Raw genomic sequence first — 16814 nt, forward strand, 5'->3', positions numbered from 1 at the left:
AAACGGAAGTACGGATGCGGAAGTGCGGATCCGCAAATGTGGATGCGGACAGCACATTCCGTCCCCATAGAGAATGAATGGGTCCGCACCCTTTCCGCAAAATTGCGGAAAGGATGCGGACCCATTTTGCGGACGTGTGAATGGAGCCTTAGAAAAGATTCTAGGAGTCTCTGGGTTACAGAGCCTGCATTACTACCAGTTTCGATCGATATGCCACAAATTCCCAGATATTAAGGCTACATGCACACAATCGTATGCGTTTTGCAATCCGAAAATTGCAGATCCACAAAACACCAAAAAATAAATAAAAAAACACACACACATGGATGAAAGCCGTATGCAAATTTCTTTTTTTGCGGCTCCATTGTAACAATGCCTAAAACGGACAAGAATAGGACATGTTCTATTTCAGAGTGGAGGTGGCAAAGAGTTCGGGTGTGGGCAGTTATGTATGCTGGAAGAGGCATGCTTGGGCTCTAAAGGAAGGCAGCCCGCCTTCCTTTAGAGCCCAAGCATGCCTCTTCCAGCATTGTACGGGGGAGTTCCTGGGCTCCAGATTAGGATAATAACGCCCTTCTGGGCACCTTGGACACTCATTTGCATAACCTAAAATGTGGATTTTATCACTATTGAAAAACAAAATAAAGACTACAGCAAGGAATAAGGTATTTAATTGTACATGGTAGGGATCGACCGATATTGATTTTTTAGGGCCGATACCGATAATTTGTGAACTTTTAGGCCGATAGCCGATAATTTATACCGATATTCTGGGAATTTTCATTTTTGAAAAAAAAAAAAAAAAATTCCCACAAATCTTCTGAAAATTAATGTTTATTGTTAATGTGTATTTTTTTTGTTGTAAATCTTTCTTTCTTTTTCATTTATACTTAATATTTTTTAAGTGTTTTTGTGTTTTTTTTATTTTTGTAACTTTTTATTTTTTACTAACTTTTAGCCCCTTAGGGAAAAGAACCCTTGTCCTATTCACCCTGATAGATCTCCATCAGGGTGAATAGGAGCTCACACTGTCCCTGCTGCTCTGTGCTTTGTGCACACAGCAGCATGGAGCTTACCATGGCAGCCAGGGCTTCAATAGCGTCCTGGCTGCCATGGTAACCGATCGGAGCCCCAGCATTACACTGCTGGGGCTCCGATCGGAGGAGCAGGGGAGAGGGGATCCTGTGGGGGGGGGGGGCCCTATGCGCCACCACTGCTTAACCCCTTAAGGACCAGGCTCATTTTCACCTTAAGGACCAGGCCATTTTTTGCAAATCTGACCAGTGTCACTTTAAGTGCTGATAACCTTAAAACGCTTTTACTTATACAGGCCATTCTGAGATTGTTTTTTCGTCACATATTGTACTTCATGACACTGGTAAAATAAAGTCAAAAAAATTAATTTTTTTGCATAATAAAATACCTAATTTACCAAAAATTTTGAAAAATTAACAAATTTCAAAGTTTCAGTTTCTCTACTTCTGTAATACATAGTAATACCCCCAAAAATTGTGATGACTTAACATTCCCCATATGTCTACTTCATGTTTGAATTATTTTGGGAATGATATTTTATTTTTTGGGGATGTTACAAGGCTTAGAAGTTTAGAAGCAAATCTTGAAATTTTTCAGAAATTTACAAAAACCCAATTTTTAGGGACCACTACAGCTCTGAAGTCACTTTGCGAGGCTTACATAATAGAAACCGCCCAAAAATGACCCCATTCTATAAACTACACCCCTCAAGGTATTCAAAACTGATTTTACAAACTCCGTTAACCCTTTAGGTGTTGCACAAGAGTTATTGGCAAATGGGGATGAAATTTGAGAATTTCATTTTTTTGCCTAATTTTCAATTTTAACCCATTTTTTCCACTAACAAAGCAAGGGTTAACAGCCAAACAAGACTGTATCTTTATTGCCCTGACTCTGCCGTTTACAGAAACACCCCATATGTGGCTGTAAACTACTGTACGGCCACACAGCGGGGCGTAGAGTGAAAGGTGCGCCGGATGGTTTTTGGAAGCCAGATTTTGCTGGACAGTTTTTTTGACACCATGTCCCATTTGAAGCCCCCTGATGCACCCCTAGAGTAGAAACTCCATAAAAGTGACCCCATCTAAGAAACTACACCCCTCAAGGTATTCAAAACTGATTTTACAAACTTCGTTAACCCTTTAGGTGTTGCACAAGATTTAATGGAAAATAGAGAGATACAATTTCAAAATTTCACTTTTTTGGCAGATTTTCCATTTTAATATTTTTTTTCCAGTTACAAAGCAAGGGTTAACAGCCAAACAAAACTCATTATTTATGGCCCTGATTCTGTAGTTTACAGAAACACCTCATATGTGGTTGTAGACCGCTGTACGGGCACACGGCAGGGAGCAGAAGGAAAGGAATGCCATACGGTTTTTGGAAGGCAGATTTTGCTGGACTGGTTTTTTGACACCATGTCCCATTTGAAGCCCCCCTGATGCACCCCTAGAGTAGAAACTCCAAAAAAGTGACCCCATTTTAGAAAGTACGGAATAGGGTGGCAGTATTGTTGGTACTAGTTCAGGGTAGATATGATTTTTGGTTGCTCTATATTACACTTTTTGTGCGGCAAGGTAACAAGAAATAGCTTTTTTGGCACGTTTTTTTTTTTGTTATTTACAACATTCATCTGACAGGTTAGATCACGTGGTAATTTTATAGAGCTGGTTGTCACGGACGCAGCGATACCTAATATGTATACAATTTTTTTTATTTATGTAAGTTTTATACAATAACTTCATTTTTAAAACCAAAAAATTGTTTAGTGTCTCCATAGTCTGAGAGCCATAGTTTTTGGGCGATTATCTTGAGTAGGGTCTAATTTTTTGCGGGATGAGATGACAGTTTGATTGGCACTATTTTGGGGTGCATATGACTTTTTGATCGCTTGCTATTACACTTTTTGTGACGTAAGATGGCAAAAAATTGCTTTTTTTGCACAATTTATTATTTTTATTTTTTATGGTGGTCACCTGAGGGGTTAGGTCATGTGATATTTATATAGAGCCGGTCGATACGGACGCGGCAATACCCAATATGTATACTTTATTTTTATTTATGTAGGTTTTACATAATGATTTTATTTTTGAAACAAAAAAAATGATGTTTTAGTGTTTCCATAGTCTAAGAGCCATAGTTTTTTCAGTTTTTGGGCGATTATCTTGAGTAGGGTCTAATTTTTTGCGGGATGAGATGACGGTTTGATTGGTACTATTTTGGCGTACATGCGACTTTTTTGATCACTTTTATTACCTTTTTTGGGAAGTAAGGTGGGCAAAATTTCAATTTTCTCATAGTTTTTATTTTTTTATTTTTATGGCGTTCACTGTGCGGGGAAAGTAACATGACCGTTTTATAGATCAGGTCGTTACGGACGCGGCGATACCTAATATGTGTAGTTTATTTTTATTTTTTATTTTTTTTATTCAGTGATAAATGTTTTTTTTTTATCTTAACTTTTTTCACTTTTTTTTTTTTTTTGACCCAGACCCACTTGGTTCTTGAAGATCCAGTGGGTCTGATGTCTGTAAAATACAGTACAGAACCTATATAGGTTTCTGTACTGTATTTTACTTACACTGAACAGATCTATGCTTTCAGCATAGATCTGTTCAGCACCATGGACAGCAGGACGCCTGAGCAGGCGTCCTGTTGTCATGGGAACCTTCCCCGTCTGCCACAACTTCGCAGACGGGGAAGGGTGAGGACGGGGCTTCGGGGGGCTGTCTGGGGGCTCTCTCCCTCTCCCATCGGGGGGCTGCAAAGGCACAGCAGCCCCCCGATCGGAGAGGGAGGGAGCTCCCTTTTACTGTTAACCTTTTCCATACAGCGGTCCGTACGGACCGCTGTATGGAAAGGGTTAAACGGCTGACATCGCATCAACGATGTCAGCCGTTTATACCAGGGTGCCAGCAATGTGCTGGCACCCTGGTATACCCACTGTACACCAACAATTATTCAATGGGAGGCGGCCTCCCGCAACGCCCCCACCGCCTGCGACACCCCCCCTGCACCACCCGCCGCCATCAAATCATGCAGGGGTGCAGGGGGGGGGGTGTACTATATTGATTTTAGACACTCTAAAGTTTCTGATCCCCGCGGTCAGGGACCGCGGGGATCAGAAACTGCAAAAAGCGCAGCAAACCGCAGGTCTGAATTTACCTGCGGTTTGCTGCGATCGCCGACACGGGGGGGTCACATGACCCCCCCTGGCGTTTTAACAGGATGCCGGCTGAATGATTTCAGCCGGCATCCTGTTCAAATTAACCCCTGCGGCGCCGGAATGCCGATTTTAAAGTCAGGACGTACCGGTACGTCCTTGGTCCTTAAGGACTCGGGAAATAGGGCGTATTGGTACGTCCTATGTCCTTAAGGGGTTAAGGGGCTTGGGGGGAGGGGGGGCGCACTGCGCCACCAATGTCTAATACTGGGGGGCGCACTGCGCCACCAATGAAGCTTAATCTTATTTATTCATAAACAGGAGGCGGGAGCTGGCTGCAGACTCATATAGCCGACTCCCGACCTCTATGAGCAGTAGCTGTGATCCGCGGCACCTGAGGAGTTAACTACCGCAGATCGCAGCTACAGCTCATAGAGGTCGGGAGCCGGCTATGTGATACTGCGCAGCCAGCTCCCGCCTCCTGTATATGCATAAATTAGAGATTAATCTTCATTGGTGGAGCAGTGGCCATAGCTCCTCCCCTCTTCTTGTGCCCTGTACTTTCATTGGCGGCAGCAGCAGCACAGGGGGAGGAGACACTGCTCCTTCTCCCCTGTGCTGCTGCTGAGGGAACACGGAGAGTGCTGTCAGCAGCGCGATCTGTGTTCCCCATACGCTATCGGAATATCGGCAAAATAAATGCTGATACCGATAGCGTTCAAAATCCTGAATATCGGCCGATAATATTGGTAAATCCGATAATCGGTCGATCCCTAGTACATGGCAGTAGTAACACCTTTTAATATGCTCAAACCAGGTGACAGATTCCCTTTAAAGCCGCCGGGTTTCTGCTATTTTAAGCGTGGAAGCGCTCATCTCTTCATCTGTGTCGCTGTCCTTAGGACGGTGGTACAGATGAATGCTGGGGCAGGGGAGAGGCGTCTCCCTTCCCCAGTCCTCTCATAGGCTATAGGCACTAGGCCTGCAACCTGAGGCCGGCGCAATGACATAATCGCGCTGTCTGAGTGCCCGCGCACACAGGCCGGAAGATGCCCGAATCGCATCGCTGAAAGCAGCAAGGAGGTAAGTAATAAGTATACGTGTTTGTTTACATGTAAGCGATCAGTTATACATGCAAAACCTATTCAGTTATAATATCAATGCATTATATTGGAGATATTCGAATGGACATGTCCAGACCTGTTCGGACGCACTCTGGCTGATGTCAGCAATAAGTATAGAAGACAAGCTGGGCAGATTTTGATAAAGTGATCTGTTATAGTGCTATCAGTTTTGAAACTTAAAATGGATAAACGCAAATGTGTTAACGATCCAGACAATTTCTGCTATATACAGTATGCGGCAAATACACTACTTATGATCAGCGCAAGAATCTGACAAAGCGAGTGCGTCTTGCAGCTTGGGATGCATTTGTGCTAGTAGTGCAGAACTTCCTTAGGAACAGACGAGCTGCAAACTGTGCTGAATTAGTAGACAACATGCTTACACCATATGAACAATTTGGCTGCCGAATGTCATTGAAAGTGCATTTCTCACATTCCCATCTTGACTTTTTCCCACCCAATGTGGGACATGTAAGTGACGAACATGGAGAGCGGTTCCATGAACATATTTCTACAATGGAGAACAGGTATCAAGGTCGCTGTAATCCCAAAATGATGGGGAACTACTGCTGGGTTTTTGCAATGGGAAAACATGACTGTTTACAAACGCAAAAGCAGAGGCCTGAAGCACTGTTAGGCTACTTTCACACCTGCGTTCAGGTGTCCGCTCGTGAGCTCCGTTTGAAGGGGCTCACAAGTGGCCCTGAACGCAGCCGTCTGGCCCTAATGCATTCTCAGTGGAGGCGGATCCACTGAGAATGCATCTGTCTGCCAGCGCTCAGCCTCCGCTCCGCTCAGTGAGCGGACACCTGAACGCTGCAAGCAGCGTTCGGGTGTCCGCCTGGCCGTGCGGATCCGTCCTGACTTATAATGGAAGTCAATGGGGACGGATCCGCTTGAAGATGACACCATATGGCTCAATCTTCAAGCGGATCCATCCTCCATTGACTTTCAATGTAAAGTCTGAACGGATCCGCTCAGGCTACTTTCGCACTTAGAAATTTTTCTAAGTTATTAATGCAGACGGATCCGTACTGAACGGAGCCTCCGTCTGCATTAATATGAGCGGATCCGTTCAGAACGGATCCGCTTGAACGCTAGTGTGAAAGTAGCCTTAACAGTACTGGGCCTTGCTCAAGTAAGATTTTAAAACTGAAAAAAAAAGACTTTTTCAAATTTTGTTATTCAATTACATTTTCATACACCGTTTACTACGCAAACTTAGATGTAGATCAGGTAATTGCTGGAGTAAAAATCGTTCTGTTCATAATTATTCAATGCTTTCAAAATTTTGTGATCAGGTTACAATTCTGACTTTGGATTTTTAATCCGCAGACTCGATTTAGTATAGGACAAATGGTTTTTGCCCATTAGCAGACGAAACGTTTTTTGTTACAGCAGCAAATTGCTGATACCAACTAAATGGCTGTGCGCAGAACCCTCGACAAGGTGTCAATGGATAAATAAAGTAGATGAGAGATATGACGGCTCATGACCGCTTTTACATGCAGATTTTCCTCTCACCATTGAAGTGAATAGAGGAAATCCAGTCAGGAAAAATAATTAACACGCTGCAGATTTTAAAAGCCAGACCATAGGTCAAAACCCACACTGAAAAAAGAGAAAATAAATATAAATCTGCTTTGTCTGCATAAAAATTTCATGTTCTCATAGATTAAAATATACATGACCTACAGCGCGGAAAATTTGCATGCAATCCTGATCATGTGCATTTAACTCATATTCCTATTCACCAAACATGTGAGGGGCAAAGCTTACACATTGGGTACAACACTCCCTCGAAGAGCTCTGGCATAACACATAGACCGGAGTGTAACATTGGGGAAATGTGTATATAACATATGTAGGCGACCTGCACCCACCTGACCTCTGGAAGCACGGACCGCTAATAAGAACCCCAGGCCTCAGAAACAACCTCCGACCTTCTACCGGCTGCTGAGAAAAGAGGGCGGAACCTCGAATATGGGAAGCGCCTAGAAGTCACGAGGGGTAAGGTATTTACACGAGTAAGGATTCTTGTTACAACGCCGGCTGTACTATGCTCGCTTCTCATTGGACAATACGTTCCAGTATGAGCCACGCCTTCGGAGTGAACTGTTGATTGGTCTGATGGCTTTGTGGGCGGGATTTTGGTGACTTGTGGTGTAACCCGGATGTGGGCTGATCCTTCAGTTTGTGTCTTTGCCGTCGCAGCAGCAGCAGCAGGTGAGAGATGTTCTGTGCAGACGATGCGGGACTCTGCAGCTGTCAGGGTCGTTATGGCCGTGGGCTCCTAGCAGTAAATCGATGTATGAGTGAAGAACGCGCTCTTAATCGCCGCCTTCTTTGTGGCTGAGTGGGTCTCCGCTCGTGTGGCTGATCGGAGTCTGTAGTGGTGTATAGAGGCGGTCTTGTGACGGTCTGCAACGATGTGCTCTCCCTGTCCCAAGGGCTGTTCACACCTAGTTTTTGCACTACCTTTAACTATATGTTAGGCTGGGTTCACATCACGTTTTTGCCACCTGTTTAACATATAAAAAATACAAATAAGGCTACTTTCACCTAGCGTTTCTATTTTCTGGTATTGAGATCCGTCATAGCAGGGGTGGATATACCGTATGAGAAGCTGGTTAGTTGCACAGGGGCCCTGAGCAGAAGGGGGGGGGGGCCTTCTTACCTAGCAGCAGGAGGAGATGAGCGCTTCCATTGTGGAAGCGCTCATCTCCATCTGTGTCGCTGTCATTAGGACGGTGGTACAGATGGATGCTGGGGCAGGGGAGAGGTGTCTCCCTTCCCCAGTCCTCTCATAGGTTGCAGGTCTAGTGCCTATAGCCTATCAGAGGCCGGCGCAATGACATCATCGCGCTGTCTGAGTGCGGCACACAGGCCGGAAGATGCCTGAATCTCATCGCTGAAAGCAGCAAGGAGGTAAGTAATAAGTATACGTGTGTTTTGTTTTTGTTTTTTAACACTTTGCAAGGGGCGCTATCTGGCACTCATGGGGTATCTACTGGGGCCCTATCCTATGTACTTGCACACATGGGCACACTATGGGGGCCCTATTTTAAATACTGACACACATGGTGGGCACCATGGAGAGGGCAGTACTATTGGGGCCCTATTTTATATACTGGCACACAAGGGGGGCAATATGGAGGGGGAGGAGCATTAAAGGGGTTGTCCGGGTTCAGAGCTGAACCCGGACATACCCTTATTTTCACCCCGGCAGCCCCCCTGAGCCTAGCATGGGAGCATCTCATGCTCCGATGCGCTCCAGTGCCCTGCGCTAGATTGCGCAGGGCACGGGCTCTTTTGTTTTCAAAAACACACTGCCGGGCGGTAACTTCCGCCCAGCCGTGTGTTCGGTGACGTCACCGGCTCTGAGGGGCGGGCTTTAGCTCTGCCCTAGCCGTTTTACTGGCTAGGGCAGAGCCAAATCCCGCCCATCAGTGCCGGTGACGTCACCGGGGTTCCTGTCAGCCCCATGGAGAGCCCCGGTACGTCACCGGAACTCTGAAAAATGCCTTTGCCCTGCGCGATTTAGCGCAGGGCAAAGGAGAGCATCGGAGCATGAACTGCTCCGATGCTCATGTCAGGGGGGCTGCCTGGGTGAAAATGGAGGGCTATCCAGGTTCAGCTCTGAACCTGGACAACCCCTTTAAGGGGGGGCCCTATCTTCGTAACTGGCACACATGGGGGCACTATATATGGGAAAGGACCCCCCCCCCCCATAGTGTTCTATCTTATATACTGGCAGACATGGGGGCACTATGGAGAATGGGGGGGGGGGAATGAGCACTATTGGGGTCATTATATAGGGGCATTATACTGGCAAACATTATGGTGGCATTTTATACTGGCACATTTTTCAGGGGAAAGGTGAGGTGCACTTTTGGTTGCCGATATAGGACTATTTTATACTGGCGCAAATTATAGGGCACTATGGGGACTTTGGCTCAACTGGGGGTACTAAGAGTTTTTTGGGCACACAGGCGGCATTGGCACACATGAGGCTATTATGGGGACATTGGCTTTACAGGGGGCACTAAGAGGAGGTATTTTTTTTTTTTATACTGCCACTCTACAGGGCACTTTTATGTACTGGCACACATCATAAGGGGGCATTTTTCTACTGTTACACAAAGTTATAAAGAGAATTACTACTACCGGGGGCATTATGGTGGGCTTTATGACAGTTGAGGGATTATGAGGAACTTGAATACTAGTATTGGCACTATAGGAGCATTATTACTTCCGGGACACAGTGGGGACATTACTACTATGCGTTCTCTGGTAGATAATTATTTCTATTGGTGGGATTTTGGGGAGCACTGTTACTTTGGGCACCCTGGCACGGTATCAGCTTAGCACACAGGGACACTATTTCCTGGGCAGTTATTTTTTAGGACAATGTGTGCCATTCATTATTGGAGGGGAACAATCTGTGTGTAACTAGTATATGGAGTACAGCATTAGAGGGGTGTTAATTAGGTGGGAGGATAATGGAAAACTAGGAAACTAAGATGTTTGTCTGTCAAACCCTGCAGAGAGAAGAGATGACTGAAAAAAATCATTATGGCGGTGTGGTCAGAAAGGAGAAGGTGAGGACAGAGAACATATACATCAAAAAAGATGTCACGGGATGTAAGAGGTATGTCCTGTATTAGGCTACCTTCACATCTGAGTTAGTGATTCTGGCAGGCTGATCCAGCATAGAACAGCCTGCCGGAATGCTCCGGAACTGCTAAATGCAAACAGAATGTCCACCGACCCCGTTAACTATAATGGGGTACTAGTGGTGTATCTTGGTTTTCTGCTGCCCTAGGCGAGACTAAACTCTGGCACCCCCCTAATATAAATTTGAGCCACCCCTTCCTGTCAAGGCCAAACCCCTTCTCTAAACCCCACCCCTTCTTATGTGCCATCCCCTAAAGAGTGCCATCCACAGACCGCCCCTCCCCGACGCTCACGGGAGTACATTCATAAACTGTAATCAGTAACTTTAACTTTAATCATCGCCAATCTCTTTACTGGGATACCTTACTCTTAGCTCCGGTAACAGCAGGCAGCGCTCACTCAGACGTTACATGCCCGCACCGCCTAGTGGGAGGAACAGACATGTGACATCAGTAAGTGGGTGCCGCCACCCGCACTGCCTGCTGTTACCGGAGATAAGAGTAAGGTATCCAAGTAAAGATATTAGCGATGATTAAAGTTAGTTACTGATTACAGTTTATTAATGTACTCCTGTGAGCGGCGTGGCCGTGTATATTCTAACCCCCAGGCAAGCGTCCCTGTCACCATGGGAACGCCTGGAGGTTAGAATATACCATCGGATCTGAGTATACCAGCGTATGAGACGGATGGGACAAGGGGCAAATAAGGCATTTTGCCGCCCTAGGCAAATGCCTTGTTTGCCTCGTGATAGATACGCCACTGTGGGGTACGGCAGAGATCCGGCCACAATCTGGCAAAAATGCAGAGAATTAAGCTAGGTCTACACGACGACAAATGTCGCGCGACATTTTGTTGCACTAATGTCACGCAACAATTTTTATAATGGCAGTCTATGGTGTCACACTGCAAAATGCAACATACTGCAACGCAACAGTCGCAGAAAATCCATTCGAGATGGATTTTTCTGCGACTGTTGCGTCGCAGTCGCAGCATGTTGCAGCGCGACACCATAGACTGCCATTATAAAAATTGCCGCGTGACATTAGTGCAACAAAATGTTGCGCAACCAATGTCGTTGTGTAGACGTAGCCTAAACCTGTAAGTTTTGTATTGCTATAAGTAATGTTAGGACGGAATTGGTTATGTTAAGAACTTGGCTTGGAAGGGAGGGGGCCCAGGCACATTCTTTGCATTCTTTGTGTCCGCCCCTGTGTCATAGGGTCTCAATACCGGAGAAAACGCTTCAGTTTCATCCTCATTCTTTGTTAATGGGGACTAAACTTAACTGAACGGAATGCTCCAAAATGCTGCGGTTTTCTTTCCGTCCTGGAATGCAGAGCAGGACAGATCCGTCATAACCCACAATGCAAGTCAATGGGGACGGATTCTGATACAATAGAAAACAGATCAGTCCCCATTGACTTTCAATGGAATTCATGACTGATCAGTCTTGGCTATGTTGGAGATAATGCAACCGGATAGTTCATAACGGATACAGTATTATCAGTAACGGAAGCATTTTTGCTGAGCCCTGCCTCAGACAGATGGTATTTGTCACCATTAGAGTCTCATTGTAAAAAATAATGTATATGTTAATAAATTGAGGTGTTCCTCCCCCCCCCCCCCCCAACATATAGTACAGACCAAAAGTTTGGACACACCTTCTCATTAAAAGAGTTTTCTTTATTTTCATGACTATGAAAATTGTAGATTCACAATGGAGGCATCAAAACTATGAATTAACACATGTGGAATTATATACATAACAAAAAAAAGTGTGAAACAACTGAAAATATGTCATATTCTAGGTTCTTCAAAGTAGCCACCTTTTGCTTTGATTACTGCTTTGCACACTCTTGGCATTCTCTTGATGAGCTTCAAGAGGTAGTCACCTGAAATGGTCTTCCAACAGTCTTGAAGGAGTTCCCAGAGATGCTTAGCACTTGTTGGCCCTTTTGCCTTTACTCTGCGTCCAGCTCACCCCAAACCATCTCGATTGGGTTCAGGTCCGATGATTGTGGAGGGCAGGTCATCTGGCGCAGCACCCCATGACTCTCCTTCATGGTCAAATAGCCCTTACACAGCATGGAGGTGTGTTTGGGGTCATTGTCCTGTTGAAAAATAAATGATGGTCCAACTAAACGCAAACCTGATGGAATAGCATGCCGCTGCAAGATGCTGTGGTAGCCATGCTGGTTCAGTATGCCTTAAATTTTGAATAAATCCCCAACAGTGTCACCAGCAAATCACCCCACACCATCACACCTCCTCCTCCATGCTTCACGGTGGGAAACGGGCATGTAGAGTCCATCCGTTCACCTTTTCTGCGTTGCACAAAGTAGGGATCGACCGATTATCGGTTTTACCGATATTATCGGCCGATATTAAGGATTTTGACTGTTATCGGTATCGGCATTTATTTTGCCGATATAACGATAACGTACTGGGAACACAGATCGCGCTGCTGACAGCGCTCTCTGTGTTCCCTCAGCAGCAGCCCAGGGGAAAAGGAGCAGTGTCTCCCTCCCCTTGTGCTGCTGCTGCTGCCAATGGGAGGACAGGGGACAAGAGAAGGGGAGGGGCTTAGGCCACTGCGCCACCAATGAAGAGAAATCTCTCATTCATTCAAATTGAACAGGAGGTGGGAGCTGCAGAATGACATAGCCGGCTCCCGACCTCTATGAGCTGTAGCTGCGATCCTCGGTTAACCCCTCAGGTGCCGCGGATCGCAGCTATCGCTCATAGAGGTCGGGAGCCGGCTATGTCATTCTGCAGCCAGCTCCCGCCTCCTGTATATGAATAAATGAGAGATTTAACTTCATTGGTGGCGCAGTGCGCCCCCCCCCCCCCCCAAGCCCCCCAGTATATTAATTATTGGTGGCGCAGTGCGCCCCCCCCCCCCCCACATTAAAAACATTGGTGGCGCAGTGCGGTTACCATGGCAGCCAGGACGCTATTAAAGCCCTAGCTGCCATGATGAGCTCCATGCTGCTGTGTGCACAAAGCACAGAGCAGCAGGGACAGTGAAAGCTCCTATTCACCCTGATAGAGATCTATCAGGGTGAATAGGACAAGGGTTCTAGTCCCTAAGGGGGCTAAAAGTTAGAAAAAGTAAAAAAAAAAAAAATATATTAAGTATAAATGAAAAAAATATTTACAAAAAAAACTACACATTAACAATAAACATAAATTTTCAGCAGATTTGTGTAGGAATTTTTTATTTTCAAAAATGAAAATTCACAGAATATCGGTATAAATTATCGGCCTGAAAGTTCACAAATTATCGGTATCGGCCCTATAAAATCAATATCGGTCGATCCCTAGCACAAAGACACGGTGGTTGGAACCAAAGATCTCAAATTTGGACTCATCAGACCAAAGCACAGATTTCCACTGGTCTAATGTCCATTCCTTGTGTTCTTTAGCCCAAACAAGTCTCTTTAGCTTGTTGCCTGTCCTTAGCAGTGGTTTCCTAGCAGATATTCTACCATGAAGGCCTGATTCACACAGTCTCCTCTTAACAGTTGTTCTAGAGATGTGTCTGCTGCTAGAACTCTGTGTGGCATTGACCTGGTCTCTAATCTGAGCTGCTGTTAACCTGCGATTTCTGAGGCTGGTGACTTGGAGGACCTTATCCTCCACAGCAGAGGTGACTCTTGGTCTTCCTTTCCTGGGGCGGTCTGCATGTGAGCCAGTTTCTTTGTAGCGCTTGATGGGTTTTGTGACTGCACTTGGGGACACTTTCAAAGTTTTCCCAATTTTTCGGACTGACTGACCTTCATTTCTTAAAGTAATGATGGCCACTTGTTTTTCTTTACTTAGCTGCTTTTTTCTTGCCATAATACAAATTCTAACAGTCTATTCAGTAGGACTATCAGCTGTGTATCCACCTGACTTCTCTACAACGCAACTGATGGTCCCAACTCCATTTATAAGGCAAGAAATCCCACTTATTAAACCTGACAGGGCACACCTGTGAAGTGAATACCATTTCAGGTGACTACCTCTTGAAGCTCATCAAGAGAATGCCAAGAGTGTGCAAAGCAGTAATCAAAGCAAAAGGTGGCTACTTTGAAGAACCTAGAATATGACATATTTTCAGTTGTTTCACACTTTTTTGTTATGTATATAATTCCACATGTGTTAATTCATAGTTTTGATGCCTTCAGTGTGAATCTACAATTTTTATAGTCATAAAAATAAAGAAAACTCTCTTTGAATGAAGGTGTGTCCAAACTTTTGGTCTGTGCTGTATACGTTCAACAGATGGCAAAAAAATTCATGTGAACCTAATAAAATGAATGAGAAAAAAAGCTATATATATCTCTATCTGTCTCTGTCTCTAGTTTTGTCTCTAGGTTTTGTCTGTCTGTCTCTAGGTTTTGTCTCTGTCTGTCTCTAGGTTTTGTCTCTGTCTGTCTCTAGGTTTTGTCTCTGTCTGTCTCTAGGTTTTGTCTCTGTCTGTCTCTAGGTTTTGTCTCTGTCTGTCTCTAGGTTTTGTCTCTGTCTGTCTCTAGGTTTTGTCTCTGTCTGTCTCTAGGTTTTGTCTCTGTCTGTCTCTAGGTTTTGTCTCTGTCTGTCTCTAGGTTTTGTCTCTGTCTGTCTCTAGGTTTTGTCTCTGTCTGTCTCTAGGTTTTGTCTCTGTCTGTCTCTAGGTTTTGTCTCTGTCTGTCTCTAGGTTTTGTCTCTGTCTGTCTCTAGGTTTTGTCTCTGTCTGTCTCTAGGTTTTGTCTCTGTCTGTCTCTAGGTTTTGTCTCTGTCTGTCTCTAGGTTTTGTCTCTGTCTGTCTCTAGGTTTTGTCTCTGTCTGTCTCTAGGTTTTGTCTCTGTCTGTCTCTAGGTTTTGTCTCTGTCTGTCTCTAGGTTTTGTCTCTGTCTGTCTCTAGGTTTTGTCTCTGTCTGTCTCTAGGTTTTGTCTCTGTCTGTCTCTAGGTTTTGTCTCTGTCTGTCTCTAGGTTTTGTCTCTGTCTGTCTCTAGGTTTTGTCTCTGTCTGTCTCTAGGTTTTGTCTCTGTCTGTCTCTAGGTTTTGTCTCTGTCTGTCTCTAGGTTTTGTCTCTGTCTGTCTCTAGGTTTTGTCTCTGTCTGTCTCTAGGTTTTGTCTCTGTCTGTCTCTAGGTTTTGTCTCTGTCTGTCTCTAGGTTTTGTCTCTGTCTGTCTCTAGGTTTTGTCTCTGTCTGTCTCTAGGTTTTGTCTCTGTCTGTCTCTAGGTTTTGTCTCTGTCTGTCTCTAGGTTTTGTCTCTGTCTGTCTCTAGGTTTTGTCTCTGTCTGTCTCTAGGTTTTGTCTCTGTCTGTCTCTAGGTTTTGTCTCTGTCTGTCTCTAGGTTTTGTCTCTGTCTGTCTCTAGGTTTTGTCTCTGTCTGTCTCTAGGTTTTGTCTCTGTCTGTCTCTAGGTTTTGTCTCTGTCTGTCTCTAGGTTTTGTCTCTGTCTGTCTCTAGGTTTTGTCTCTGTCTGTCTCTAGGTTTTGTCTCTAGGTTTTGTCTCTGTCTCTCTAGGTTTTGTCTCTGTCTGTCTCTAGGTTTTGTCTCTGTCTGTCTCTAGGTTTTGTCTCTGTCTGTCTCTAGGTTTTGTCTCTGTCTGTCTCTAGGTTTTGTCTCTGTCTGTCTCTAGGTTTTGTCTCTGTCTGTCTCTAGGTTTTGTCTCTGTCTGTCTCTAGGTTTTGTCTCTGTCTGTCTCTAGGTTTTGTCTCTGTCTGTCTCTAGGTTTTGTCTCTGTCTGTCTCTAGGTTTTGTCTCTGTCTGTCTCTAGGTTTTGTCTCTGTCTGTCTCTAGGTTTTGTCTCTGTCTGTCTCTAGGTTTTGTCTCTGTCTGTCTCTAGGTTTTGTCTCTGTCTGTCTCTAGGTTTTGTCTCTGTCTGTCTCTAGGTTTTGTCTCTGTCTGTCTCTAGGTTTTGTCTCTGTCTGTCTCTAGGTTTTGTCTCTGTCTGTCTCTAGGTTTTGTCTCTGTCTGTCTCTAGGTTTTGTCTCTGTCTGTCTCTAGGTTTTGTCTCTGTCTGTCTCTAGGTTTTGTCTCTGTCTGTCTCTAGGTTTTGTCTCTGTCTGTCTCTAGGTTTTGTCTCTATTCATTGTAAATGGGGACAAAACGGAACTGAAGGGAACAGAGTGCACCAGAATGCATTCCGTACGTTTCTTTGCGTTCCTGTGACTCACACAAGAGCAGCATGCAGCTTTTTTGAGTGCGTTTAGGGATGCGGAGCAAGATGGATCTACAAACCGGATTCCCAAAAAGTTGGGACACTAAACAAATCGTGAATAAATACTGAATGCAATGATGTGGAGATGCCAACTTCTAATATTTTATTCAGAATAGAACATAAATCACGGAACAAAAGTTTAAACTGAGAAAATGTACCATTTTAAGGGAAACATATGTTAAATCAGAATTTCATGGTGTCAACAAATCCCCAAAAAGTTGGGACAAGGCCATTTTCACCACTGTGTGGCATCTCCCCTTCTTCTTACAACACTCAACAGACGTCTGGGGACCGAGGAGACCAGTTTCTCAAGTTTAGAAATAGGAATGCTCTCCCATTCTTGTCTAATACAGGCCTCTAACTGTTCCATCGTCTTGGGCCTTCTTTGTTGCACCTTCCTCTTTATGATGTGCCAAATGTTCTCTATAGGTGAAAGATCTGGACTGCAGACTGGCCATTTCAGTACCCGGATCCTTCTCCTACGCAGCCATGATGTTGTGATTGATGCAGAATGTGGTCTGGCATTATCTTGTTGAAAAATGCAGGGTCTTCCCTGAAAGAGATGACATCTGGAAGGGAGCTTATGTTGTTCTAGAACCTGAATATATTTTTCTCCATTGATGG

The 16814-nt window shown here is 44.8% G+C and overlaps 2 protein-coding genes across 5 annotated transcripts in view; one reads left to right on the top strand and one right to left on the bottom strand.

Moving 5' to 3' along the window:
- MRPL11 (mitochondrial ribosomal protein L11) overlaps positions 1-7331 on the bottom strand; it is a 76233-nt gene extending 68902 nt beyond the window's left edge. The window contains exon 1 of the mRNA XM_044270538.1: positions 7206-7331. The gene's annotated coding sequence lies outside the window, so the exon portion shown is untranslated. The remainder of the gene's footprint in view (positions 1-7205) is intronic.
- Positions 7332-7469: 138 nt separating this feature from the next.
- DPP3 (dipeptidyl peptidase 3) overlaps positions 7470-16814 on the top strand; it is a 135829-nt gene continuing 126484 nt past the window's right edge. The window contains exons 1-2 of one of the 4 annotated variants that reach the window (XM_044269901.1): positions 7504-7548; positions 9870-9923. In XM_044269901.1, coding sequence (XP_044125836.1) covers positions 9898-9923 — 26 coding nt within the window. In that variant the 5' untranslated portion in view covers positions 7504-7548; positions 9870-9897. Of the gene's footprint in view, positions 7549-9830; positions 9974-16814 lie in introns of those variants that run through there. The other 3 variants (XM_044269900.1, XM_044269902.1, XM_044269899.1) reach the window with 3 other exon arrangements.

This window comes from Bufo gargarizans, chromosome 10 (genome assembly GCF_014858855.1).
Source record: "Bufo gargarizans isolate SCDJY-AF-19 chromosome 10, ASM1485885v1, whole genome shotgun sequence".
Lineage (NCBI taxonomy): Eukaryota > Metazoa > Chordata > Amphibia > Anura > Bufonidae > Bufo > Bufo gargarizans.